At 45.9% G+C, this 26,049-nt stretch overlaps 1 protein-coding gene across 1 annotated transcript; it reads right to left on the bottom strand.

Annotated features, from left to right (window-relative positions):
* Positions 1–12,049: 12,049 nt before the first annotated feature.
* LOC142572833 (uncharacterized) lies at positions 12,050–14,594 on the bottom strand. The gene is made up of 2 exons (XM_075682220.1): positions 14,569–14,594; positions 12,050–12,728 (listed from the first exon to the last, which is right to left on the bottom strand). The coding sequence occupies exons 1-2, from the start codon at positions 14,578–14,580 to the stop codon at positions 12,228–12,230; spliced, it is 513 nt and encodes a 170-aa protein (XP_075538335.1). The 5' UTR covers positions 14,581–14,594; the 3' UTR covers positions 12,050–12,227.
* Between the last annotated feature and the right edge of the window lie 11,455 nt (positions 14,595–26,049).

Below are 26,049 nucleotides of genomic sequence, written 5' to 3'. Positions count from 1 at the left end.
AGCCCAGCGCGCGCTTCTCGAGGCAAAGCCCATGACGAGATAAGCGCAGGAGGAAGCGGAAGCCGACCAACGCACCCGAGGCGAACTTGGGCCGCACTTGACGCCCACAATCAAAACGATGTCATCGATGAACTCGACACCCGGAACTCCTTGGTCGTTTTTTCCGCGGTTGTGCACGAAGCGAGCGATTAGGTCGTCGCAGGCGAGCGCAGGAGCTTATCAGGAGCCAACAGAGGTCCTCGCGTAGTGCTTTTTCGATGCTGGCGACCCGCGTGACACGTGCGTCCACCTGAAGTGAAAATGGACGCCGCTCCTCTCGTGTGAGTTCGCTCGCGTCCAGTCTACTTCTCGGTGAATCTTCGGAAAGGTAGGAACAAAACCAGGCTAAGAGGTAGCAGCAGACGACGCGTGGGGGGACCAAGTTCTCTCGCAGTGTCGCACACAATCGCCGATGGGGACCAAAGTCGCGCTCCGCAGATACTGAGCTTTGGCTCTTAAGAAAGAAAGGGGGATGCCAAGAACCAAAGAAAGAATGAAAATGCGGCGATTCCCAACCTTGATCTGGTCCGGGCGATTTCACAGGTCTGCGGGAAGCCTCAGAACTGTGCTCTCTTCGCTTCCTGCAAGCCGCACTGTTCCGAACGATTACCCTTGATCCTAACATACCTTAGTTAGAAATGGTCTATTCTGGTTACTTGCGCGTCCCACTCGTCTACGCTGTAGCACGTCTATACAGGTAAAGCCAACCGACCTGGAAATCAACGCCGTGGGAGCAACTGCAGGGCATCACTTTGCTTCTCCGGGCTTTTGCACGTCCAAATACCGCCGTTCTTGCAGTAGAAAACTCACGCCTGTAGTGTTGAGAGACGCGTAATGATAATCAATGGATCAGGTATCCGGCGGGACAGTTACTATAGCCACCCATGCGTGACCTTTATCAGAAACGGGGGAAGTAATTTCGGGATAAAATTTACGTTGTCACGAAGTTACACTGTAAAAAAAAATATTCTATTAGGAAAACGAATTTTGTAGCAGCTGCCTTGCCAGAAGGCGTCGACTTCGGCATAACCGCGCGAACGCGCTCGTGCCACTTTTCGCACGTTCGTGGTCGTCTACTTGCACAGCTGGCTCCGATGCCGCTCGTCATGCTGGCGTCGCCATACTGCCCCTCCCTGTGCGAAGGCGCTGACGGCACTCGCCCACTGGCAGTCGGTACGGTTACTTTGGTCTGAAATTTTCCGCCTCAATATATCGCGAAATGAAAACACGAATAAAGCTGCGCTCAAATTTCGCGATAGGGAGTATCGTATAATCGTCAGACATTTTTATTCATCTTTCTGATAGTTAAGACGATTTTTTTTCTGTTTTTCTCTACAGAAATTTTCTGTTTAACGAGAGTGCTCTGTTTCGGATAACCGAAAAAGTTCTGTTTACTGTTCTAGATATTTATGTTATTTTAATATTGTTTTCTGCTTTGTTCTGCACAAAATTTATGTGCAAAAGAATTTTTCATTTTGTGTCAGCGAAAAAGTTTTCTTTTCGGTCTATATTATTCTGTTATTTCGCTTTTCTTTCTGTTACCCTTCAAGGAAATCTTTTGGTTTGAAAGACAGTTTTCTGTCGTGATGAACAGTGGTCGAACAACGAATGCCGCTGGAGCCAACATTTTGATAAAAGCGCTTCTCTTCGTCAGGGCAGCAACTGCCTCGACGGAGCGAAGTGGTTTTATTGAAACGTTGGCTTCAGAGCAGCGACGTTCCTTGTTCGATCCCTGTACATCGCTTAGACCGTACATCTTTCTGTGAATTTGTGTTCTGTCAATTTTCTATCGCGAGTCACAGAAATATTACAGAACAACGAACATCCGGGAAATAACGTTTCGTCTCAAAACAACAATTAAGATTAAATGAAACTTTGGGGTTTTACGTGCCAAAACTACGATCTGATTACGAGGCACGCCGTAGCATTTGGGATTTGTGTTAATTTTGATCACCTGGGGTTCTTTAACGTCCACCGAATGCATCGTACATGGGCGTCTTTTGGACCTTGGTTCTTCTTCCAGGCTGCAGTGCTGCGACTGGCCTGAAAAGGGACGGTGGTGCTTTATTACACATACGACAGCACCATGATTATACACAGCTCAATGAGGCACTCTGGCACAAGATTTTTTTTTTGTGTGTGCTTAGAGTAGTGAACAAAGCCATGAGGTGTGTGCGCCTCTGAAAATCGTGTGTGAAGCCACCTACAAATACTTATGACTTCAGACGGACGACTATTTAATTCCAAGTAAATTAAGAATTATAGCACGTGACCAGTAAGTGCCCCGAAAGCTCCTTGGAGTAAACAGTAGAAGAATCGACATCTGGGCGAATTGGTACTGGTTGAACACCTTGAAGGGGCAGCGCAAGACGACGAAGACAAAAGGCAGGAAACACACATTTCACACATGAAGATATCACACATGAAGTGCCAGATATGGATGAGCTACAATTTTTAGATACGAAGCTTAAACTAACTGGTAAGCATGTGTGCTGGATGTATTGCCCAAGGTCAGGAAAACCATTTTGAAATTTGAACTCCGCACATTGGATGGTGGTAGAAGATGGCATTGCCTTTTCGGTTCTATTTTCTTGCACTTTCGAAATCATGTTTTCACCAGGCTTCTGCGAGTTTTTGAAACTCGAGCGTTTGAGAGCGGCAGGTTTTCAGGGGGATGCTATCCGCATGACCGTGCAGAAACTTATAAAGTGTGTAAAACTAGGAGCGACCACAAGATTGAATAATCCAGAGCCTGCCGACAAGAAGAAGAAATAAAGTAGTTGTAATTCCATATGTACATAAACTATCACACAGCCTCAGAAATGTAGCAGGCAGGTTTGATATAAAGGCTCTTTTTCTGTCCCTAACAAGATGATCAGAATTTGCGGTAAGAGCGATGGGAAGTTGGCACAGGCTGTCTCCAGTCATGATAGAAAAGGCTGTACTGTTAAGCACACGTCCCCATCTGTACGCTATAGAATGGAAGCTGTTTACGAGCTTCCGGTTTCCTGCGGTCTCGCCTCTATCGGCAAAACAGGTCGATGCCTGAACATAATATTGTCAGAGCATGGGCACTCGCAAACGGGTAATGCCTACCCACATGACGCGCGACATTGCTCTGAGCATGAGTGTACTCCAATATATGAAGACACCACAATACTTTCCGCGCATAGCATTGCGCGGAAACTAATGATGACGTTTTGTAAGCATGCCATCATTAAATTTGTATGACAGTGAATTTGAATTTTTAAACCGCCTCATAGTGTAACATTAGATTACAGGGGTTTGCGTTTTTTGCCTGTGCACTGATAATGACGCCATCGATGGGAGAGCACGTGGGTATGCGTTGTAACATAAGTTTGTCCATGCCTTCTAATAAACTTAGTTGTGAGTTCAGCGCTGTCCTGTGTGTTTCCTGCCTTTTGTCTTCGTCGTCTTGCGCTGCCCCTTCAAGATGTTGAAGAGCTCTCACCATGAAACAAAATCTAGACGCACACACGCACGCACATCTGTGATGGTGGCCGCTGTTTGCTTCAATGACGTAGAAGACTACACAAGTGATTGCATTGACAAGCTTCACATTTTATTAAAGCCAAAGACTTAGATGGCTCATGGGTCGAAAAATTGACCGTTCGGCGTTATGGCACCAAAATTCAAGCGCATACGCCAGTATTTCTTTATCAATTAAAATAAAAAGAGCTCGATTATCTCTGTTCGCGTTGATCGGACGCCCTTCTAGATAATCAGTGCGGCCACAGGAGTGTCTGCGTGTGGTTTTCCCGGCTTTGTATTTTGCCGGGTAATCTACACGTGTCTTATGACGTACACGTGTACATTACCCGGCAAAATACAAAACACTGTAATGTACAATACACGGTAATGTACATGTGTCTGATGACGTTTTCAGGAGCATAAGTAAGTCTGCGAGAACTGGAAATAAATCTGCTGTTTTAAGTTAGCGCTGTGTGTTTGTCTAATTTGCCTTTCCGTGTCCTTCTCATTCTGCCTGCGTTACAAGAAAGTGGAAGGCGCCATATATACAAGCCAATATAGCTACCCTCGCCGATCGAAGTGTTAAAATAAAAGTAAATTCATTCAGCAAACCTGCGTATGTGTCCTAATGATCTTTATAGACTTCCCACCACCACTGAAACTTGCCATTATGCACGCAGAACCAGTCGCGATGTCTAGGCGACCAAAAAGAGAACAAGAGAAGAACAAGTAAAGAGAAAGCAAGTAATAGGAAATAACAGCGCATTCGTATGAGAATGTCAAAGTAATTTGACCCATATATATATATATATATATATATATATATATATATATATATATATATATATATATATATATATATATATAGCAATAACAATATATTTACTATTGTTAAGCATACAAGAAACACACATGCAGTATGACTATGGCTCTGTGTAAAAAGAGCCAACAGTCAATGAAGACAAAGAAAGCACAAGGTCACATGTGAAGCTTGATTCAGCTGCAGACGCAATTACCACCCTTACACTGTCTTGGTTGTTTTGTGGCGTTTGCTTTTATGCTTGCCATCTATTTATGACGATAGTAACAAACCCTGTGTGCATCTATGGTTGAAACATTTTTTAAACCATGCGGCCAGCCAGAACACGATATTAAGAACCAACATTCACATCCTCTCATGATTTACTTTCTCCTAATTCTTCTAAGCTATCTTATTATAAACTTCAGGGCACATGTAACTGTGGAATTGAAGCCGACCAGTGGAGACCCTCCGTGGTTGCTTAGAGGCTTTGTTGTTGCGCTGCTAAGCACGAAGTCGCGGGACCAAATCCCGGCCACGGCGGCCGCATTTCGATTGAGGCAAAAACAAAAGCACCCATGTATACTTAGATTTAGGTGCACGATAAACAGCCCCAGGTGCTCAACATTAATCCGGAGACCCCCCACTACGACGGGCCTCATAATCAGATCGTGGTTTTGGCATGTAGAACCATAATTTCTTAATTTTAACTGCGTTTTCGTCAGTAAAAGTGACTAGTTAACCACCGCAGTGGCCGCAGAGCAAATGTGTGGACGGATGAATGGCTAAGGCTGAACTCTTTAAATCGGGCGGCGGCACACGCCACCTAGCCGTGCGTTGACCAGCGCCCAACCGACCGCTCACCCTCCATTACGCCGCCTCTCGCTTTCGTCGCAGCAGTAGGCACAAATAAGCAAATAAAATGAAAAAAAAAGGTTGCTTAGGTGGCAGGCTGACGTGACCTGCCAGGCTGAGATGGTTTAGCGAAGTAATTTTTAAATAGGTTATTATTATTTGTTACTTTTATATTTTTATACGCATACAACAATTTACAGTGGTTATATTTCCGTTTCAACTTGAGTGGCAGGTTGGAGGCAAAGAAGAACAGAAAATTCGTTTTTCTTTTAACAGGTTTCTCTCATACAGCATTCACAGTAAATTTCTCTTGCAGGGCAAAAATGTTTTGTAAATTTTCTTTAAACTTACACGTATATTTACTCTTGTATGGCGTTAACGTAACACTGCAGGACTAAGAGATGCAAACTAATTAGGGCAAACTGACACATTTGGCGCTTGCGGATGCTTGTGAGAATTTCGTCAACAACCCCTGTGTATGTGTTTCCGCGCACAAAGATAATGAATCCTTGACTCCAGCCTTGACCTGAAATATCTCCTTAAACAACAAAGGTGTTATTCCTTGCTCGGTAATTTGATCCATGCACAGAACTACACCTTAAACAACAAAGAACGTCAACTGCGCCCTCAGCTGATGCTCCGAGCAGTCAACAGTGGTCAGGGACTTGTCGCTACTGCGTGCAGGTGCACATATCGTAGGTTTCAGTCAGGAATTTGGAGAATTCTTGTAGTGTTGCACTAGAAATGCAAATGTTTATTTTATAAGATCTATTTAATACCTAAAATCAGTTAAACAAAACCTTCCATAAGTTGCGTTTGGCCACATCTTATGATTGCGTAAAGTCTGTCAGTTGTTGAGACACTACAGTGGAAGCCTGGACGAGATGGCGCAGGTCCTGTTTTTCTGGCCTGATATGTCATCACCAGCGTAGCGCTGCCATGCCAGCTTAAGACATGCCCACTCATAACGCATCGTGGTACCAGCACCGCTTGCGAGGTTCCCGTCCCCACGCATGCGGCGAAATGTATTGTACTCCGCGCACCGACCTCTCAATCCTTGCACCGCTGTATAAAAAACCCTACGTGTAACGCAATGTATTTCGAAGCACATCTCGAGGGCGAATATTGCAAAAGTGGGGTTAGCCTCGCGATTCCAATTAAGTGCAAATGTCTTCAGCCCTAACTCGCCGCGGTGGCTCAGCAGCTATGGCGCTCTGCTGTTGACCACTAGGTCGCTGCGGCAGCAATACAATAAGGGCAGAACGCAAAAAAAAGAAAGAAAGAGGAGCGATTTTGCTCTGTGAAGGTCGGTGAACAGCGAAGCTGTGGAGGAGGAGGTGGAAAGAAACAGAGGAGGCAGGTATGTTAACCAGGAAGGCGTCTGGTTGGCTACCCTACTCTGGGGGACGGGAAAGAGGGAATAGAGAGATTGAAACACGCGGTGAGCTCGCCCACGCACGCGGAGGGCCTGAGCGAGTCAAAGGCGTTCACATAGGCCAGTCGCCCTCAAGAAAGACAAAAGTGACTTCATAGCTTTGTGGGCTGACGAGCGATGGAGACGGTATTCAAGCAGCAGCTGCACAGACAACGGCCGATCGTCCAGTCGTCGCAATGCGATAGATAATGTTTGTCTTTCCGACTGAAATCGATGACCTTGTCATAATAAATGTTGGATGTTCTCTGTTGATGTTCGATGTCCGACGCGTGACGCCTGCGGCCGAAAGGATGTTCCACATCCGTCGGCAAGGCTCGTGAGTGGTGGCGCTGGCTAACACTCCCAGGGTTAGTTCTAGTAGATAAACATAAATGCCCCAGAAAGTGGATGGCGCCGCGGTACTTCAATTGGTAAGAGCATCATGCACGTAATGCGAAGAGTGGGTTCGTATCTCACCTGCGGCCAGTTGTTTTTCACCCGCTTTCATTTCCACTAATTTATCATTTCTTTATTTCAATTAATAAGTACAAGTAATTTCCCTTATGATGTTCTTGGTGTCCTTGTTTATTGCATTGGTGTAGCACTTCAAACCAAACTCTTCTAGCACAAACTGAGTGACCCATTTCTTGTCTGGTTTTGGAATGGCCACATTGAAGTCTCCAACGATAATAGAGCTCAGGGGTCGCGTCATTAGGGCTAATCCATGCAAAGTGGGTCTCGATATTACACTTGGGGGTGCCTGGAGATATATAAACAATGCATATCACAATTTCGTCTTTCGTTTGTAAGGCACAGACATACCCAAAAACGGTGGCATTGTCCTCTTGTGAGTCAAGGGTTCATGGTTGTATATACGTCTTGTCCTTTGCGTATATGTGAATGCCTCCTGCTCATGAGTCCATGTGCTATTCACAAACGTCTCCACTATACCCATCAATTGAAACAGTTCGCCTTGATGGATTTATTTCATTTATTATTATTCCTTATTATTTATCCTGAGTAGTATTAGGGGTGGAGCCCTTGAAGCCTGCTTCTCTTCCGCCGCCGGTCGGCCTCTGTATTGCACTATCTCCAGGATCGGCTCGCGCTCACCTTTTTTATTGTTGACGCACAGACACGAAAAATACATGGAACCCTAGCCATGCACAGCTTCGCTGTAAAGAAAGTCCCAATCGTGCACCGTGCTTTGAGTGCACGTTAAGGAACCTCAGGTGTTCAAACAAAGTCCGGACCTCTTCTATACAGTTTTCCTCTTAAACCACTAAGCAGTTTCAAGGGGTTAAACCCTGCACTTTCATGTTTAAGCAATGAGATGTTGCAATTACGCAATAGCCGCATGTGAATTAAAGTTATGTGATTCGAAGTTAAACAGTCAATAATAAGGAATGAGTGAGTTAGCGATTCTCACATATTTACCGACGCTTATCGGAGAGAATTGTGGGTGTCGGAGAAGTATCATTATTATCTCCTCAGTGCTGCTTTCAAGAATGAGTTATATTATTCATCGATTACTTTAGTTTATGAACGGGCCTGTTACACGTTTTGTAAGTGCGCATTGCATCCTATGAATTGACAGGTCAGAACTGCACTAACTCAAACACCAATTGATGCCATAAGAAATGGCGCGTAACATTCCATGTAGCCTTCTGATAACTGCACCATTGCGAAAGCGACACTGACTATACTTTTATGCCACTCTAGACCGCTCCTATTATGACCTCAGTATATGTGATACTTTAAATCTCAAAAGCAACAAGACAGCACAAGTAATGTTTAATGTCATTTTTAAACTCTCCTAAGCTTACGTTAGATTACTAAATTTACAAGAAAAACATTATCATGAATAATACATTATGAAATAAACAAAACTACGTTACAACCTCACACATAATTCTGAATAGGTAACACTTGCAAAGTTTAAACTTTAAGAACATTTCCATCGCCACGCTGCTTAAATTTTAACATTGGGTGTTAACGTATGTGAGTCCGGCAGTCAGAACTCCCTTCTTAAAGGGACACTAAAGTTTAATATTAAGTCAACGTGGACTGTTGAAATACCATCCCAGAAACCTCGAAACGCTTGTTTCATGCGAAGAAGAGACTTATTTTAAGAGAAAATGCGTTCTGAAGCGTCCGCGTACCTCTAGCGCAGTTCAAATCGCCCGCCCTCCGATCGAGGAGTGATGACGTCATGGTCTCATAGTGACGTCGCCCCGTCGGTGAGTAAAACGGCGCCTGCGAACGGCGCTACGGCTTTTCTGCGCAAAACGCAAACGCGCGGCCAGAAACAGAGCCAAGTCAGAGCCGAGAGCAGCGTGAAAGCGGAACTATGGTGGCTAGTGGAAGGGAAAGCGCACGACGATAAGCTGGTTCTTTATTTTATGACGCCAACTTTGACGCTCGTTGCAATGGACGACCCTCACAACGACACATTGGCTCGCGATGCTGGGCTCGACTTCAGCGATTTAAGCACTGATGAACGTGAACTGCTGCTGAGGGCTCGCGATGCCGGCGTCGTTGCGTACTACTACAACAACTGTATGTCATGGCTGTACATATTCGCACATTTATAGCTTTTCCTTCGTGAAAACCAAATGCCGCACTCACCGCCCCGTCTTCGACCTGCAGTTCTTGCGCTTGAAAGAGAATGCAGGCAAGACCGACGGAACAGCGCTACGGGAAAGCATTGCTTTGAAAGGCACCGCACACGACTCCAGTAAGTCGGCGTTGAACTCGTAATCCTCTGGACGAAAGTGCAGCGAGCACACTATGCGATTTTTCGGCTCTTTGCCAACGCGCTGCGGCAGAGGTACGGCACTTAACCAATTCGAATGGACAGGTTCACTCGTTGGCACACAGTGATAAGTAAACCTTGGATTCGCTGCTGCAACTGCGTTTGGCCAAGTTCCGCGGACCGTTCGCGCTTCCCACGGCATCACATGGGCGTGGCATTCTCGCTGCTGGTTCCAAATTCAAGTTTCGCGAGCCAGCAGAACGAGCGCAGCATGACGCAGTAACGAAACAACTGAAACTCCAAAGCGCGCGCGGCGCAGAGTCGAGCGCGCAGAGTCGAGCGAAAACGAAACCTTTCGACCATCCATACTACTGAAGGGTAGCGTCAAAATCTTATTTTTTCTTAGAATCGAACAGAAGGAGACAAGTAGCATTTCCTTCCGCCTTATAACGCAATGAAATGATCTTTTTAATACGAGTAGTTGAGTAGTAGTGACATAAATTATGATGAGGAGTGCTTTCGTCATCGGGCTATAGTACCGGAATGTCGCTGGGGGGTCTCAAATCGTGTCATGCATTTGCCTCAATTTCTCAGTTACTAAAGCTCTGTTCGCGATTCTATTGACGCCTTAGAAGTTCTAGAGCATTGCTTTATCACTTTAACTTGACTTTATAGTGACCTCTAGTGTCCCTTTAAGTCTTTCTCACAGACTCAACTATGCGTCAGGGTTTTAGCTCTAGAGCGCGACAGATGGTGCGAAAACTTGGCCACAAGATGCTTATGCGTTATAACGCATGGTACGTTAAAAACACATTGATTAAAAGTGCATATGCCGTGACGGCCAACAGAAGGCATATTTCAATAGGTGAACATGTAGCAGTCGATCTAATAGCCGCGTTCTTCTCTCTGCTACCTCGTCAGTAGACAATGATACATCGGACTGACCTTTCGGCGCTGTAGTGAAATGCAATCAGTTCCGCAGTGTGCCGCTTCAGGACCGAGAAACGCGGATACGGCACCCCGCAGTGCACAAGCGGCGACAGCGGCCGAGTCAGCGCTTCGTCCTGCTGACGTGCGCCGTTTGCGCGATTCGTTGCCTGCCTGTGATTGCAGCGGCGCCCTGGATGCTCCTAAACGGAGGCGCAGGGAAACGTAGAGGTCAAGGTGAGTAAAAAGAAAGATGACGCGTCTGTAGCGCCGGTGGCGAGCAAAGCATGCGAACGCGACAAAGGTTGCAACATTGCCAAAGATTCGCGAACGCGTTAGCCGCAACCGCCCGCGCGCGAGAAAACTTCGAATCGTGAAGGCGCACGCACCGAACGATACTTCGTACGCCGCGCACGCGTGCTCTCGACCGCGCAGCTTCCTTGCATGCGCAGTGCTGCGCATATGGACCGCACTGAAACTGCCCAATTGCGCGGAACGCCTCATTCGATAGGCCAGATTGACACTGGCTTCGCGCTGTCTTACGACAGAGCGTGCATTAACGAATCTCCCGTAATCAAGTATCAGACAGTCTGGTCGCTCGCTTCTCTGCGCCGCCTGTTCCCAAAGCAGGATTGCGTTGTACGAGTACGGATTTCCAATAAAACAGGCTAGTTGCGTTGCGTGGGTGTTTGGAGAACGCAAATAATAAGTAAAGGGATCGTAAGCGCATGCCAACAGTGATACTTTGAGATTACGCACAGGAAGATAGACAACGAGAAATTCAGGCGCATGAAAAAAATAAAATAAAGAAATAAAAGGAAAGAAATTGTAACAAGCAGCACTGTCTTCTTTGCAAACGTACGACGGGGCATATGGAGAATGAGCACGAACGTTGGAAAAGCATGGCGGTTGGTAGAAAGGAAAAGAGGACATCGAAAGAGATGGAAGTGGTCACTTGTCCGTAACTGAGTTATCTGGCAGAAAGTGCACAGGGGGGAGGGAAAGGTGGCGACCATACTTCCCCCTCCTGCCGCCTTCCACTGCCCTCCCCCTCCTCTCTCCCAAAATATGCAGTGCGCAAAACAGACAAACAAACAGACAAACAAACTTACAGAGTGGAACTTTAAACAGTACGAAACGACGAGGATAAAGGTACACGTACACGCAGGATCAGCGCTGTACTACAAACACGAAAACGATCATCAAAGGGTAAAGATGCAAGGTGGCGCTGAAGGAAACTACTGATGATGCTCTGCCACTCGCGTCTTTCTGAAACAATAGCTATGCTAATGTCTCAAAATATCGTAGCTGATTCATATTGGTGTTATCTTTTCGCCGATTTGTGAACATTTTTCGCTGGAGCTACAAGGAAAACCGAAGAGAACATTTTAAAAATCCAGAGGCAAAATACATTTTCTAATCTGCCATTGTGGCGTTATAGACTGCTATATAACTGTGTATTGATCATGTGCGTTTGGCATTACCAACCAAACTGCACATTTGAAAGACCCGGGAGATTTTATTTGCTCTTTGTTACTTGTTCATGAAGAATCACTTGTAGTTTATAATTGCATCTTTATACGGGCGTGATACAAGTGCTTCGAAAAATTGTGAAAGCTCGTTCTTCCAACTATTGTGCTGGGCGCGAAATGGTACCGAATATGGTAAGACCGGCGGCTTTGTGCGCAGCGCCACGCTGCGCAGCAAGCGGCGCTTGATTCAGTTCTACAAATGACACCGAGGCCAGCGATGCTGAGGGAATGTTTTATTTCATGTTGCCGTATATTACAAATGAGCGTTCAGTCCCGTGCGGCAAAGCATTCTCAGTGCAGTGTAGTAAATTTCGTCTGTGTGTTTCCGATACCGAGGCTGATGATACTGGAGCTGCACGTGCGCTTTGTACTAAGAGGTCTTGTAATGTTGCGTCCAGTTGCAGACTTTTCTTCCTACCAAATCTTCAGACCCTTGAGTCCGAGACCGCCGAGGCCGCCAAAACCGGCTCCTCCGAGTCCAGCTCCTCCAAGGCCGGCACCACCGAGGGCTCCACCCAGACCCCCAAGACCGCCACCGAGACCTCCGGCTCCACCGTGGTAGCTGATGTACGGCTTGACAGCGTGAGAAATGTGTGCCACGGGCTGGGCGACGTAGCTGACGACGGGCTTGGCCACCACACCGTAGTTGATGACTGGCTGCTTGACCAATCCAACGGTGGCCACTGGGTGCGCGGACGCGGCGCCCAGAGCGGTGCCTAGGTGAGTGATGCCACCTCCGAGACCGGCACCACCGAGGCCGGCACCACCACCGAGGCCGCCGAAGCCGGCGCCCCCACCGAGGCCGCCCAGGCCGGAACCGCCGCCGAGGCCGCCCAGGCCGGCACCGCCACCGAGGCCTCCGAGACCGAGGAAGCCGGCCGACGCGCAGGCCACCACAGCGGAGAAGACGACAACCTGCGTTTGCCGCGGGTGAAGGGACGAAACAAAGCTAAGACAATTGTGCGCGATTACAGCTACACAGCAGCAGGCACAGCAGAGCTCCCTTCGACTGACGAATGGCCGTGCGTATGATGGCTACACCGCGTTCAGCTCGTTCACGTCTATCCGCGGATTCATGGAAGGGACAGAGAATGCAGAGAGGCGCAGCTACGCTGTGAGAGTTTGTTATCGCTGTTATAGAGAAAGAACGTAGTTGGCATTGCCGGCACCGCTATGCTTAAACATGGTAAAAAGTACGCAGGAATTTTGTCAAACGCCTTTCATAAAAATTGTAAAAATTGCATAGGTTTTCACAGCATTACTTATTGTTTGATTGAAGTCATCTATTGTTTCGACTATAGCTTGGTAATTGCAGAGAATACTTCAGGGGAAGTCATGCTGGTATTTTTTTATAAATCAGGTTTGTCAAAAAATTCTGAAATATGTTTTATATTATATGCTCAAAAAAGCTTACAAGCTGTCCAAGTAAGAAAAAAAAAGATAGGTCATTAAAACGCGGAGGAAGCAGCATGGCAAGTGCGCAGCATCTGTAAGACCCTGTAAGGCTTCCTTTCTTTCTTTCTTTCTTTCTTTTTACTGTATACCGGGTGAGACTGTCCCTTCACTGAACGCCTTTATTGACCTGTTTTCCATAAGGTATATGGCCCAAGATATGTCATCAGTTCCTTTCAGTCAGAGGTAAGTCTGATTCACACCTAGAAAGGGTCTGTCACCGCAACCTCATTGTAGAACATCAATATTTTATACTCATTTCTGTCAGGTTTTGAGTGATATGCCCACAAATGGGACTGTAACAAAATGGAATAATTTTGGGAGATGAAGCATAGAAGTCGGATTCATCAGCTATGTTAACAAACTGGAAACGACATATAAAGCAGGAGACCGCGTGGAATAGGCAGATCAGTACGCTGTTTGCTGCTACGCTTTCTTATACATGACTATTATCGGCGTTTCGGGCGTTTCCACTCAGCCGCTATTCGTACTATCAGGTAAGAGGCGAGAATAATCCTGCTGTACAGGTGAGTTCCGAAATAGTAAAGCTAGCAATCATTTCGATCTTCCCTCTGGGTGCGGGCAGTAGACAGCGCTTGTTATGCATACTTAAGGCCGCATAAAAATGGGTAACTAAAATATGTAAGTGACGAAGGCACAGCTTACACGACACGCTTGCGCGACTACAAATGAACAAATGCCGCAAAAAGTGTGATGCTGGCTATGAGGAAATATGAGGATAAACTGCACATGGCACTGACATGAAACTGCTTACTCCAGGACCAGTGTCAGCACACCAAGGTTCTTCATCTGCTTATATCATTACTAGCACACGTCACAAGCCTTGTATGACAAGTCAAGGTCACCCGTCAAGAAAACTTAAGACGTGAAGCCTTCATGTACTTTTGCATTGACACACGTAAGTTCTGAAGAAGTAGTGAATTCATTGAGCTGGTTATGAACGTCCTACCAAGCGCATTTGTTCTTCATGAAGCACAAATGCACTTGTAGAAACGATGCACCAGCCGTCTGAACTTATCCAGAAATAATTTCTGCGGTGCAGTGATCAAACCAAATGTTATCAACTGTGTATCGCCAACTGAAACTAAAATGACAAGACAATTTTCAGCGGTGCTCCAACATGTCCAGAAAATCAACAAAGTGATACAATATACAGCACCGTCGCGATAACAGCGGCACCGACTACGCAAGCATCGGACGCGCCAATAAGAAGCACTTGTTAATGGGCAGTTCAAACACTTGCTGCACCATTCAGTCAAGTTCGCACAGAAAGAGTACTCACGAAGGCGTTCATGGTGTTAAGTCCGGACTCGGGGAGTGAGCTACGTCTGGCTCAGACAGCGAGACAGACTGCATTTATAGGCTGAGCTGACCAGGACATTCCATGCTCAAGGACGACTTCGACGAAGAACGAAGCTTGCTCTTCGTCATGCAGCGCGAGTCGAGGCGAGAGGAAGAGCGAGCGTACTGCGCCATTCGACGATGGAGATGCCCTCTCCATTTGGCTGTGCCCTTTCTGCTCTTGGTACGGCACGGTGATGTCCTAACCTTTGCAAACTTCGATCATATCTTCAAGTTGTGATAAAACCAAGGTGCCTAAACGCCATGTTGCGCGCACTTTTTTTCAGTCAGATATCGAGTTAGACGCTTTCAGTAAAGCACACGTGTACGAAGTTGAGCTAATTGTTTCGAGGTAGACATCGTAATAACAACCAAAAGACAGGACAAAGTAGAGCTCGAGCAATATTGCTGCATTCAAGCAACTTGTAGATACTACTTCCCGCTTTAATTGATGGACTGCACCGCAGTATTCTTACTTCACAGTGACGATAGAAGGTGTGTCAGGGAATGCTTAAATTATTGAATAGTGGATTGGTTGGTGTTGTATTCCTTCAATTATTTCGTTCCTGAACTTTATTGTGATAAATAACAAGAACTGCTCTGAATAAAGTTGGAAAAAATGTTCACGCAGCGGTTGCACTTTAAAAAGTTCGTATATCTGTGCGAACGTCAGCACGAGAGGAGTTCAGCTGACTTCAGCTTGTTGCTACATTTTGAGTCAAATAAAGTAGCAGCTTAGAAATGGGACATAGGGAAGGCACGGACCAAGCTTTGACATGATACGAGAGGCTTGTAAACGATGAAAATGATGTTTCTTACTGTTCAACTAAGTAAAAAAAATGGGCGACAAGATTTATCACCCGATCTCACCGTATTACAACGGCGCCTTTTTCAAATATTGCACCGTCAAATAACTTAGAGAGAAACACGAAGTCATTCGTTGCTGCATTTGGTGATGGAACATGGCAGGATAATCGGTTGGTTAGTACTGGATTTTATTTTGTGCTGTTTGTCAGACCAGTGTCGCTGCACCATGGTCCAAGGAAATGCCCGCTGGAGATGTTGCACTGCTCCCGATATCTCTTCACGATGGTGACGCATTCTCTGGTGCGTTCCAAGGCTCTCATGATCAAGAATTATTCGGCAGAAGACCGAGCCTTTGGCCTAGACTACCTTGACTCTTCAGCATTAAGAAATATACAACCAGCGCAGAGGCACCATTCTCAGAGGCTTTCGCGAATGATAATGACATGAAATGAGAGCACGCTGCCGGAGAATTTTTTCCCCGTTTGGATCCAAGCCTCTCATCAGAGTACGGTCACGCTCCCCTCCGTTCTTATCGCATTGCGTAAGCAAATCATTATCGATCCTGCACGGAGCATCGTTTTAATTGCTCAACACACAGAGAAGGCTCACACAGCTGGGATGCGCGAAATCTTTAATGCATTTTGAGAAAGTCCTGATCTTACAGGATATTGAAGGCCAGGCCGACCTCTGTGTTCGCACAGTATAGTGACCTGGCACTCGATGCAGGCGTTGGTCCGCGGATCTTCAACAGAGCGTAGAACGCGGTCACTAAAGGGCTTCACTTTCTAAGGGAATTCTAAGGGAATTTTCCCTTTCGCCAGCACCTTAAGATGTTGAGTACGGGCGCCTTCTTGATTAAGTAAAGAAATTACGACTAAAGGAACAAGCTTTATCAAAATGATAAATAAATAGGCAAAATAAGAACGAATAGGTCAGAAGACGGCAGAGCAACAGATAGTTTGTAAATAACAATCAGAGACGGTAGGAAAACGAAAGGCGCCCAGCTTTCGTAGCTGAATATGTCGTGCGCGAAATGAAGGTTAAAGCGCGAGCGTTGACCGTTCCAGTAAATCCGCAATATATAGGAAGGCGCTTTCGGCGGGGCAGAGACGAGACTGGACTAGACTGTCGGTTCCTTGCTGTTCCGTGAAGCAGTCATTACTCCCGTTTAGATGCACAAATATTTTTCCCCCTGAAATTTTCGTAAACCGTTTTTTTTTATTTCATAACTCTAGTGTAGCGTGATGCGACGTTATTGAAACACAATACAAGGCTTATATCCCGATGATAAGAGGAAGGTAGTTTGTTATTTCCCTTACTTTTTCGAGCAGGCTGTTGGTTGGCTTGAAGAAAGACATCGTTAAGATTCTGTCAGTCTTCGCGTATGCGTAGATGATCCAGATGGAACCGCGGCTCAGCGCGCTGCTAAAAATTCACAATCACACTTCATGACAATAATAAAATTTATATTAACAGATCACGTATTTGTTAGTGTTATTACTTTTTCCTTTTTGTTTTTTATCCCAATCCTTTCTGTAACGCCTTCGAGTCTTGTAAGTGCGTGAAATGAATGAATGAATGAATGAATGAATGAATGAATGAATGAATGAATGAATGAATGAATGAATGAATGAATGAATGAACAGGATGTCGATATAAGTAATCATTTAATTTTTCTAATTATGGCGGCTGGCTTGCTGAAACAAATATTCATGCTACATGTCGAAAATCTTTCCTCGCAGTTTATGCTGTGCTTCCAGAAAAAATAAATATCTGGAGACCTTAACAGCACACAGTGATAATTTGTGATTAAAGGGACTATTACTTAAGACGTGGGTCTTTGTGCGATTATTATGGAGAAGTCTGGTATAGGTATTTCCGCGAAAAAAGTCACACGACGTCATCCTGGCAACCGCAACAAACTATATGTAGCTCCCCAAAAAAGCTCCCCAACACCTTTTACATCCTTAGGTCACTTACTGCGCGACGAATTAGGCATATAATGGTTTTCGCTCGTTTCACTCAACTGCAAGCGAAGTAACTGCATCCATATTTCACGTACACTTATTGACCCATAAAAGCACGATGACGAAAACGACGACGACATGATGACTGCGTCGGCACAACGACAACCACGATGACGTCGGCTGCGGTATGATTATGGTGGCACGACGATTCCGACGGGTTATGATTACGATGGAGGCACGGCCATAGGCCACGACGATACGTTATTGACTAATACTTAACTCAGCAGAAAGCTGTCTGTGTGAGGAACGGTGGGAATGATTGATTGACTTAATAATGCAATTAGCATTCTTAGGATATTTCACGTGCTTTCTGGTATCTATGCTCGGATCTAACCCTTTTTCTTTCACGCTAAATAGGTTCACCGGGTAATCCCTGTTCTAATCGGCTTGCACTACTGAGAGAACCGGGTTCTAAACCAACCGCCGGACCAACTTGCCGCTCTTCAATGAAACTCTTTCCCACCAACTTGGTTAACTGGATATATACTGGGTAGGTGACCGCATAGACAACTAGGGAATAGACAACTTCGGTCACTGGCTATGCGCAAATGGGCATTCACCACTAGGTATGTGCAAGAATGGACAATTTGGGCCACTGGACATGTGCAACAGGGCGTGTGGCACCAGGTATGTGAAGACTCTTGGCCAATCATCTAGAATGCGTATGTGCCACTCAGTAGGTGCCCGAATAGACAAGCAGAACGAGACGCAAGGAGTGAAGAAGTCGGCAGCAGAAAATTGAAGAAGTCCGCTAAGGAGAAGTGAAAACGTCCACGTGAAAAGCAGTCGAGTGTGGAGAAATAAGTGGAGTGAACAGAATGGGCCCAAAGTGTGCATTGAGCCAGGAGCATTGAGCTTCAGAGGAGTGAAGAAAACATTGGTAAAATGAAGTTAAAGCTTTTAGTTACACAGAAGTGAAGAATTTGGCAAAACGGTTTGTCGCTATGCATTATTTCAATGACAATCGCAATAACGTCGACATTCATCGTCAGCCGGGTTCTGCCGGTAATATTTATTTTTCTGTGCATCGGCAATTACGGTTGATTCAACTGCTCTAATACATGTGTATCGGCGATGCTTGCAAGATGCCCTCTCAAAAATGTTTCGGCAAAGTGGTTTACTGCTCGGTGTTACCTTGCGCAATTATTCCCCTAACTTGGTGTCCGGAAGCTTCAGCGTGTGCACGGAGCTTATTCAAGCTAAGAGCTCGTGAAGAAACTCGCGTAGCGTTGTGAATGCTCAGCTCAAGCTAAATTATGTCTGTAGAGAAGTTAAAGTGTTCGACATGTTTTGAGCAGCAACATGAAGCGAATATGCGTGTATTTACTTTTACACATAATGGGCGACCGCAGTAGGGTTTGGTAATGACAAGGGGGCAAAGTCACCAGAATTTTTCGCCGTTGTAGCTCTTATAGGCCTAATTTTCATGACACCAGGAAACCGCGATACCTCGTTCTGGCTGAAGGCAGTAAATATATAGTTTTGATTATAAAATAATTAAAAATATTGAATAGACACATCCAGGTGGGTCCGTGGAAAAAGCTCTTACCGGTGTGAAAACTGAACTCACTTTCATTGTAGTATAACAGCTTGCTGTTCTACCTTTTGAGGAGCGAAGAGAGAGAGAGAAATACAGGGAGGTTAGCCAGTGTAGACCGTCTGACTACATTGGGCTGACGTGAGAAGGCAAAGGGAATTAGAGATGATAGAAAGAGTACAAGCAAAAAAAATCGCGATTAGCCATGTTGCGCGCGATACTACTGAAAGTCTCACAAGTACACTTGTCCTCAAAAAGCGCAACAACGCGTTCGATACCTTTTGTGAAGAAAACGCTCTCGACCAGTGTCAGATCATTCTGGTTTCCGACAAAGGGCGACGGCCCAGTTTGTCTAATGCGGCTGAATGTTCTCTGATAGGCGCACTGAAACGAGAACATTCACAAGGTAGATGTCCAATCGTCTCCTCGCAGCCACAGTAGTCGCATGTAGGGTGGTCGGCTATTCCGAGGCGAAATGAGCAGGGGTTTGAGAAGGCTACGCCGAGCCACAGGTGGCACAGAGGCATTTCTTCAGCTCGCGATATCCCTAGCAGAGGGCAGAGCTGTAGATGTGAATCCAAACTATGGAAACGAGTTTTTGTGAATCCCGTCGAGTTCGATTGCGCCAATGTTAGTTCGCGTGCTAGCGAGCGAGGCCTTGCAGCTGCGTCGGTTTGCGACAGTGGTATTGCTATGTAATGAATAGCATCATGGGCAAACCGGGCGGCCTCATCCTCACGGTCATTGCTATAGATGCCGCAATGGCCCGGTATCCATTGATATGCGATGTTGTTTCCTTTGTCGATAGCGTGGCGATGGAGTAATCTTTTGCCCCCATTAATTGTTCATTAGGCCAGTAATGAAATCACGACATAAGACACTGGAGAGCTGCCTTGGAGTCAAAGAAGGCAGACGATTTCTGTGACGGCTCTTGAATTATGAGTTCCGGAGCAGTACGGAGGGCGGCGTGTTCTGCAGCCGTCAATGACGTCAAATGAGATGTCTTGAATTTGATGGTGATGGATCTCGCGGGAAGAGACACTGCACCTGCTGAGCTCGCAGTGCCCCCAGCCCCTTTCTGACCATTCCTGGTAACAAAAAGAAAGCCGAGTTGTCATCTCCTGCCCTGCAGCAAACCTCGCCGCTATACCTGCATGAAAAACATAGTGGACGGCTTCCCGACTACACGGATGATTCGGTTGAGGAGCGAACCGATACACATTTTTGCAAGCGAAGCTTGTATTGCCTCACTGGTGTCGGCGTAGGTGTTGCCGTGCGAAAAAACTCAAGCCGCGCGAAAATGACAATTGCTTGTAGGGCTGCGGGTTCAAACCACCAACCTCCGGGTTGCAAGACCACCACGCTAGCCGATTCAGCCACTGTCGGTTCATCGCACGCGCCCTTTAAGGCGAGGTTTTATATGCATGAAGAAGTAGACGCAGCGCAAGGCGCGAGCCAATCAGGGGCGTCCCCTCGCTCCGGAGGAGGGACAGGGTGTTGTCTAGTGTTCACTCGCCTCGCGCCCGACGTTTCCCACCAGTTCAGGCCCGGTAGTCAGATGGGAAGGCAGCGTTTGGTTCGTTCTGCCGAAGAGCAGGCTGCGTTGAACGAACGGCAGCGGGAACGGGCCGCGCGTCGTGCGTTCAGCCGACGAACAGGCGGCGTTCATGTACTCGCTCGAGAAAGGGCTCGTCGTCGACGTGCCGACCTCGCCGTGGGGGGGAGCGAAGCCGAGGCGTTACGACAACGAAGAGCCGCGGATCCCGAGCTTCGCTTGCGCCCCTATTCACAGTAGTGGAAGGGCGGTCAATTTGTTATTAAACAGTAAAATAGCGCGAACATTTGCAAAGTTCTACCCACAGAAGGAAGTAAAAAGACATTAAGAGATATGCAGAGTTCGGTAAACGAGTGAAAGTATGCAAAAAGAAGTGTACACGCACATAACTTGAGTCCATATCTGTGCATACAACAAGACACATAATAGCATATAAACGTTGACGTGAGCTAGTATTCAACAAAAATGTCATAGTGGGGTCATGTACAACCACGAAAATACAATGTACAACAACGATACATTTAATACAAGCCTAATATATCTATTTTTAAGTTTTTGAACGCTATATATATTAAGTGCTCGTTTTAGCAGCTCTATTGTTGGCTATGGAGCAAGTATTTCTTTCAAAGTGAAAAGTTTGCGGTTAATAAAATTAAATCGGCATGTAGTCTTCGCTCCGCGGTTTCGTGTCGCGCGCCCTTCGAACCTTGATACGCTTAATCTAATCTAGGCACCTCTTAGGAAACACCACGGGGGTTGATATATATATATATATATATATATATATATATATATATATATATATATATATATATATATATATATATATATCTTACCCGTATTATTAACAATCATTATCAGCGAGTTTTCAAGGACTCGCTAAATACGGAACGGCAATTGTGCGCCACTGGCGACTTCAGTGCGCATGAAATAGCCGAGTTAGAAACTTACAAAGCTAAGTGAGATTTCTGAAAAAAAATGAAAATGTTGCTCCGTGATGGCGTGGAGAGGTCGTTGTTTCCAAGGCGGGTAATAACGCCGGTCCCTATAAAAATTTTTCCTAGGCTAGAGCACAGCACGCCGCCTCTTTCTAACGTATATATAGTCAACATCTCCCTTGTAAGCCTAACTAGGGATGAACTTCGTATTCTATCACGGCGCCTAAGTTTTTCTCCTCCAACTGGCCGATATGACGATTTTGAATTGGCTGAGGATTTGGACAACTTTTCACGCAACATGCTCCTACAGGAATATTTACACGACCGTTCATCCACTTTTGACACGCCGCCAGTTATGCCTTCTAGCAACCGTTGAACCCCTCCGGCCCAGCGTGATAAATAGCTAGACATGTATATTGCCATCGTTCAACGTGGCGTCCTTAAAGCTTACGAAAAGCAAAATTCATTTAATCCAAATATTTCATTAGAAGAAAGGAAAGCTATCACGTCATCGGCTAAACGAAGTGATACCGTGATAAAACCAGCGGACTAAGGTGCTGCCGTGGTAATCATTAGGAAAACGGATTATATAAGCAAAGACCAGAGACAGCTAAATGATCAGACATTCTATACGCGCCTAGACTGAGATACTACCGCAGATTTTAAAGCAATTGTTGAAGACACCATAAAAGGTCTCGTAAAGGCTAAGCAATTAAGCGATAACGCAGTAGGTTCGCTCGCTCCACTCAGTCCCATCCCAGGCAGGTTCTATTTGCCGCCTAATATACAGAGAGAAAACAGTCCCGGACGCCCCACTGTTTCGCGCAGTGGCACTGTCACGGAGCATTTTTCGCGTTACCTTGATGTAATAATCAGCAGCCTTCCATGTGCTTTCTCATCCTATCTTAAAGATATTAACCATTTTAGTTGGACATTGACGACCTCCTGATACCAGAAAATTTCATGCTCGTGGCATTAGATGTGGTTTCACTCTATCCAAACATCCCCCATAGTGATGGCATTCAGGCAGTTGTTCATTCATATGACAGGTCGTCTGACGGAAAAACCGCTGGTACTGACACACTGTCTATGTTATCGAAATTAATTTTACAACTCAATCATTTTCAAATTAAACGGTTCGCATTGCCTTCAAATAAGCGGCACATCAATGGACACTCGTATTCGACCTATACATTCTACCATCTTTATGTCTGCTCTGGAGAACAGCTTTCATAGAGAGCACGAAGTACACCTCTTTATTATAAGAGGTTTATAGATGACATTTTTCTGATCCGGCCTCATTTAGAAAACGAACCCTTATCCTTCACAGCTAATTTTAATATCGCCCCCCCTTCCATTTCTTTTTCGCATGAGTACTCTCGTTCAGCGATTAACTTTCTGGACGTTACATTTTCCCTATCTAACAACAAACTAAGCACTAAACTGTACAGAAAGACAAAGAACAGGCATCGTTATCTTCACTTTAAAAGTTCACACGTAAAACACCAGAAAACCAGTGTACCATATAGACAGCCGTTGCGCTTTAAGATGCTCTGCTCGGAACAGTCAGACTTTTATGAAAACTGTGAACAACTTCGTGAAGCTTTGATCCAGCAGGAATAGCCACGTCATAGTGTGGATGATGCCGTTAAAAGGGCCGATGCGCTGAATGGGAACGATTTGTTCCGCGAATAAATGCAATCGCCCATTCAGACACAAAGCAACGTTGTTCTAACCAACTCAGCATCGGCTCCAAATGTTTCGTCAATCCTTACACACATTTCAACATATTTTAATTAAATTATGGGGTTTTACGTGCCAAAACCCCTTTCGGATTATGAGGCACGCCGTACTGGGGGACTCCGGAAATTTGGACCACCTGGGCTTCTTTAACGTGCACCTAAATATAAGTACACAGGCGTTTTCGCATTTCGCCCCCATCGAAATGCGGCCGCCGTGGCCGGGATTCGATGCCACGACCTGGTGCTTAGCATCCTAACACCATAGCCACTAAGCAACCACGGCGGGTATTTCAACATACTAGCGAAGAGTAATCACCTTAGAGTTATCTTTCCAGAAGAACCTCGGGTAGTCTTCCGACGGTCTAGTAATCTGCGTGACATTTTAACGTCGCCTAAAACCAAGATTACCAAAACTGCGGGTTACCTACCTTGCAAGAAAACACAGTGCAATGTTTGTGCACAACATGACGACATGTATTGGCGAGAGCACTACTTCCGATTTCTGCATGAAAATTAAAGGTAATTTTACGTGCGACACTAACAACAGCATCTATTTGCTGAGATGTTCTGTTTGTAAATTACATTACGTTGGACAAATTTAGACATCGTTCAGATACCGCTTTAACAAGCTAAAGCGTCATGCTGCTACTCTCCCTAATCTTCCGCTATCAAAACACGCGCTGATTCCAGACCCCTCATTTGATAAAATCACCGCAAGAATCCTTCAATCTGGTTTTCGTTCTCAACACGAAAGAGAGCTTCCAGAATCGTATCTAATTCATAAATTCAAAGTGGTGACTTGTGCAATCAATGAAAGTGCTGGCAAACTTTCTTTTTTTTACCCGTTTAGTTCGCTACCTCCTCGCTAGATTCGTGGCCCCTTATTATTATTTTATATATACATTTATCCCTATCACTGTTGGTGGGTATGATGTCAGAATATGTGCATGTGCATTTCTAGCTGTCATGGTTCCCTACTTTTCTCTTTTATTTTGACATTGGATTGTGCAGCCGAAACGTCGGTACAGTCCTATTACTTTTTCTACAGTCGTTGAACTATATATATATATATATATATATATATATATATATATATATATATATATATATATATATATATATATATATATATATATATATATAAGCGACATTTTTTTACGTGTTTAGTTCACCATTGAATTTTTCCTGGTTGTCTTGTCCATTTCCTAATGGTTATATCTGACATATCTGGAGGGAAAAGACGCGGAAGGCGGGAGATAGAAATTCAGGACGATGAGCAAAACGAGAAGAAGGTAAAAGCGGGAGGCAACGTTTCGACAAGTGGACTTGTCTTTTTCAAGGCAACACATACGTCTATTACGAAGACGGTCAATCTTCGTGGTCGCACAAAAGTTGCAGCAACTTCTCGTGGCAGCTGCGATGCCTCGAATGCTTTTTGTTAACATGGTCACGTCACTCCAGATCGCCTCTACCAATTCAAGGTTACGCTATTCGGTTTATGCAATGCGGTCGCCACGTTTGAACAGATGATCGACTCTCTGCTTCAAGGTTTCAAATGGTCAACTTGCCTTCGTTACCTCGACGACGTCCTTGTATTCTCTGCTACATTTGAGATGCACCTTGAGCTCGTCGCAGCTATCCTTGACATCTTCCGCAAGGCTGGGCTCCAATTAAACTCATCGAAGTGCCACTTCGGGCGCCGACAGATTACAATACGTGCTAGGCCATCTCGTCGATGCTTCCGGAGTACAACCCGACCCGGAGAAGGTTCAAGCGGTAACGGCTTTTCCTGTACCTCAGTTTGTCGAAGACGTCCGGAGTTTAGTGGGGCTCAGTTCTTATTTCCGACGGTTCGTGAAAGATTTTGCAGCAATCGCTCGACCACTCACTGAACTTCTGAAGAAAGACATGCCTTTTACGTGGGGTTCCCCTCAGGCTGCCGCATTTTCACGCCTTATCGCGATTCTCACCCATCCACCGGTCTTGGCCCACTTTACCCGTCCGCACCAACAGAGGTCCGAACCGATGTTAGTGGTTATGGGATCGGCGCCGTCTTATCGCAACGCCAACACGGACACAATCGCATTATAGCCTACGCTAGCCGGCTCCTGACAAATGCAGAGCGCAACTATTCCATTACCGAGCACGAATGTCTTGCTCTCGTCTGGGCTGTTTCAAGGTTCCGCCCATATTTGTATGGCAAGCCCTTCTCAGTAATCACAGACCATCGTGCGCTTTGTTGGTTTCGTCGCTCCAGGATCCTACTGGCCGGCTCGGTTGTTGGGCCCTCCGACTACAAGATTATCCCTACACAGTGAATTACAACTCGTGACGCCAACACCAGGACGCAGATTGCCTCTCTCGCTACCCAGTCGAAGACGCGACCTCTATGTCTGATACTGACACCGACGCCTGTGTTCTCTGTTTTCCCACTTCTACACGTTGCCGACGAGCAGCGCCGTGACCCGTCCTTGCGTATCATCATTGACCGCCTTGAATCGTCACTCGCCGACAGTTCCTTTCGCTTATTCACACTTCAAGATGGCGTACTCTACCACCACAACGTTCACCCCGACGGCCCTGCATTACTCCTTGTGATCCCTAAACAACTTCGCTCGGCTGTTCTCCACGAACTTCCCGACCTCCCCACTGCCGGTCACCTGGGTGTGTCACGTACCTATGACCAGATCCGCCGACGCTCCTTTTGTCCAGGGCTTGCTCGCTCCGTTCGAAGATACGTAGCTGCGTGTGAGAAATGCCAGCAACGCAATGCACCATCGACGCTCCCTGCTGGGTACCTTCAACCACTCGACATT

Source organism: Dermacentor variabilis, chromosome 1, assembly GCF_050947875.1.
Source record: "Dermacentor variabilis isolate Ectoservices chromosome 1, ASM5094787v1, whole genome shotgun sequence".
In the NCBI taxonomy this organism is placed as follows: Eukaryota; Metazoa; Arthropoda; class Arachnida; order Ixodida; family Ixodidae; genus Dermacentor; species Dermacentor variabilis.
This window is presented reverse-complemented; position numbering and strand designations above follow the sequence as displayed.